This window comes from Solanum pennellii, chromosome 5 (assembly GCF_001406875.1).
Source record: "Solanum pennellii chromosome 5, SPENNV200".
NCBI lineage: Eukaryota > Viridiplantae > Streptophyta > Magnoliopsida > Solanales > Solanaceae > Solanum > Solanum pennellii.
In genome coordinates this window covers 71261203-71264918 of record NC_028641.1, presented here as the reverse complement: position 1 = coordinate 71264918, position 3716 = coordinate 71261203, and the positions used below count along the sequence as shown (strand labels likewise).

The window sequence follows — 3716 nt, the reverse complement described above, 5'->3', positions numbered from 1 at the left end:
TATATATATATATATATATATATGTATATATAAGAAACCTTTAGAACTATGGACCAACATTTATGAATAGTATGAACTTTTACCTTTCTCAAAATATATAAATAATACAGAAGCTGTTGCAGCACATGTTCTTTATCTTGTATTTACTGATCTTTTTGTTTTTATATTGTGCGCTGTTTTAAAATGCATCAATGATGTTTGACAACTGCAATTGATCAATGTGGTGATAAGCAGTTTCTCTCGATCTACTAAAATGATGTGTTAAATCAATCTTTCACTTCATGTAATTAATTGAGATTTAGCAGTTAGATGAAATTATCAAATGTTTTACCAGATTGTTAATCTTCTTTTGTAAATGTCCATCTTTGATTGGAGTTTATATGCCTATCATGAACTCCCATTTAATGTCAGGATGTTAGTAAGACATCCACAAAGTCATTACGATATCTGACTATTCATTATGCAATAACATGGTTGGTCTGTTTTTCACTTGTTTGGTTCATGGGATTGTGACGTACTCCCTGAGTTCCAATTTATGTGTCTTTCCTTTCTAGTCTATTATAAAAAGAATGCCACTTTCTCTATTTAGTAGCTCTTTAATTCAATCATCACTCCCACCATGTTTAAGACCACAAGATTCAAAGGGTATTTGGTACCATTCTACACCTTTAGTTTAAAACGGTAAGAATCCAAAAGTCTTCCTTATTTTCTTAAACTCCATGCCAGCTAACTAAGACACATAAATTTAAATGGTGGGAGTTGTTTGTGATGTATAATCATATGACTTTTTGAAGAAATTTTTTTCCTGGTGCTTAGACTCTTAAATTGCTGAAGAGATTGTCTCATGAAATGGAGAAACCTGTGAAAACTGCTCTGGTAGTTATTGTATTAACAACTTTGTGAAGCCTTCCTCTATAGAGTGCTTTCAAGATGTGCTGTAATGAAATTTTCGGTGGTTGTTAAGGTACTTTCTGGTGGTTATCATTGTTTTTACTTGAAGCCAATAGCTATTGTTAATATTGCAGGAGCCTTGCTTTTACTTATCGCAGTGATCTTTTAATATTTACCGGAAGTTCTGTATTGTTTCTAATTTCAGTCAGTACCGTTCTTACTGCAGGAGCTCTACTTTCTTACTTCTTGGAGCCAATTTATATTTCTTCTGTGACCATTGGACAATCCCATATAGCTTCAAAAACCTCTATTATTGAAGATGAAGTGATGAGAGCTACATACGAGCGTATCTTACCATTGTCCAACAAGTTAATGGATCCATTTCAAGTAAACAAGGTTTCTGCACAATTTTCTAGCCATGCTTTCTTCATCTTATCCTTACTGTCTGTATCTTACATTTTTTCCTTTCACCTTTGGTAGCCACTTGTCTTTGTTGCGCCAATTCCACCCGAGGAGTTTCAACATTCTGAAACTGCTCTGACCACTTTAACATGTGGGTAGGTGAATATTCATTTATCTAGATGAATAATCTGTTGGCATATCTATTGTATTTACTTCAAAGAGTGTGTTCTAATGTCAAGGTACTCCATATGCTGGAACAACTCTGGATTGCATGAAGTCATTCTTGGAACCACTGGCAGGAAGCAGGGCACTTCTGCAAAGGGCGCTATGTCTCCTTCCACCGAGTCTTCTCTATGCAAGTAAGCTCATCAGAAATAGATTTTAGAAAATTCTATAGCGTTGCTGTTCTATGATTCTTAATTTCAGCGGGATAGAATTTAAGAAAATTCTTTCTGATGATTGATGAGGAGTCCCACAATTTTGTTATTTTAAGTTTTTAACTAATTAATGTGCATACTGCACACCACGCTGTCAACTAGTTAATAAAATGTGCTTTAGTACTTTCTCCATCCTGTTATGTAAATGTTTAGCCATGATATGTGGAAATATCTTGTAGATCTTTGTGGGAATGACATATACTATGATCGTTTCAGGAAGCGCCTTTCGGAATCCTTCTTATCACTGTCATGTAATTGCTTAGGTGAACATGCTTTCGTTGGGAACTCTTATCGAGAACTAAAGGTGACTTGCAGTTCTTTGTGGACAAATGTTTGCATATTCACGAAAACTTATTGGTATCTGCATTCCTGTGTGATAACTTTCTTCTTTTCATTTTGGGTTAAGAGGCACTAATATTTCATCGCAATAAAGGTGAGATGTAGTCTGTGGATACAAGTATATGCGTATTTTGTTAAATAAGGCATTGTTCTTGTGTCATAATTTTATACTGCTCACTTTAGCTGAACTGAAGAGAGACTAATACTTTCAAGGTGAATTCGTGAAAACAGACTGTTTCACCTTCTTTAGATTATCTTTTGCAGGATAAGTCGCAAGAATATAATGTAGCTTCAGAAACCTTTAAAGGCAGTTCAAATTTCAAGAACTGGTTTCTGAAACCTCAAGATTTTGAGGCCTTCTCATTCATGGCTCCGTGAGGTGAGTTGCTGCTTTAGGTAGATTGCATTACTGACAAATGACTATAATATTGGCTTATGTAAATTACGCAAGTTTATTGCAAGTGATTCAGAAGATATTGAGTCTTGCTGGGGACAATGGTGGATCTGTGAATGTATTCGACAGCTAAAAACGCTTAACATGGTCCATGGGTGACATGATTTTGCTTCAGAGGCTGATAATTTGAGCCCTTTCTGGGCTAACTCCATTGAATTGACAGGGGAATTGCTGAAATCATCTGATTCATGTTTTTGCTTTGTTGAAGTGTCTGTTAGTGTTGTGTCTTTTAGTGAGAATGAAGCGACGTAATTAGGATGTCTCAGACTAATACTTATAAAATTTTTATACTACTCAATACTCTTCTTGGGGGAAGACATAACATTATATTGTGTTGGAACTTCACAATGGCATTCTCAAGATATTCATGACCATTTAGGAAAAGTAGATGATTAAAAGAACTTTAGTAGAGCTAGGTAATATTTTAAAACCATCTCTATTTGCCTCTTTTTAACTCTTTTGAGAGTAGTTTATTGGGCTCATGAACTCTAATTTGTGGGAGCTTTTTGCTTATGAATGAAGGATTAGTCTGTAATATCAGCTCATTTAAAGGTTAGTTTTCTCAACAGAAAAATAAATAAAATGGTTTGGTGAACAAAGCATTTTGCCTTCACCATTATATAGGGGCGGAGCTACCCTAGGGCAACGGTGTCACTCGATACCCTTTCGTTGGAAATTACATTGTATATATAGGTCCAAATTTGGTTTAATAAATATGTATACAAGTGTTTACACCTCTTGATACAAGTTAATGGTTTAGTGTAGTTGTTAAGGGTTGCAAAAACTGCTTGAGGTTCTGTGTTCTATCTGTTTGATAGCATCACATGTATATTCTGACACCCCTTACTAAATATTCTGGCTCTGCTACTGCATGTATACCGCGGAAGCATAAGATGATTTTTTTTTCCAGCCCAAGCTTTGTTTGATAAAATAACCATATTGTCACAAATTCTTGGGTGTGTTTAGTGTGATGGAAGAATAAAAAAATATTTATAGGAAAATGAGTGAATTTCTAGTTATTTTCTTTATGTTTGGTATACAAGAAAAAAATATTATCGAAAAACATTTGCATATAATCTAAACAAATACTATAAGAGGTAAATATAGAGGGTGGAGGGTTGTGGGGATGGGGTTATGGGTGGAGGTGAAGATAAAATTAGTTGACATTTATAATACTAATAATTTCAAAGTTA

The 3716-nt window shown here is 34.6% G+C and overlaps 1 protein-coding gene across 5 annotated transcripts in view; it reads left to right on the top strand.

Moving 5' to 3' along the window:
• LOC107018821 (tRNA-specific adenosine deaminase TAD1) overlaps positions 1-3009 on the top strand; it is a 7480-nt gene extending 4471 nt beyond the window's left edge. The window contains exons 6-11 of one of the 5 annotated variants that reach the window (XM_015219402.2): positions 1118-1287; positions 1372-1448; positions 1533-1652; positions 1947-2034; positions 2334-2448; positions 2543-3009. In XM_015219402.2, the coding sequence (XP_015074888.1) occupies positions 1118-1287; positions 1372-1448; positions 1533-1652; positions 1947-2034; positions 2334-2447 (569 nt within the window). In that variant the 3' untranslated portion in view covers position 2448; positions 2543-3009. Of the gene's footprint in view, positions 1-1117; positions 1288-1371; positions 1449-1532; positions 1653-1946; positions 2035-2333 lie in introns of all 5 variants that reach the window. The other 4 variants (XM_015219401.2, XM_027916911.1, XM_015219403.2 and 1 more) reach the window with 4 other exon arrangements.
• The last annotated feature ends 707 nt before the right edge of the window (positions 3010-3716 follow it).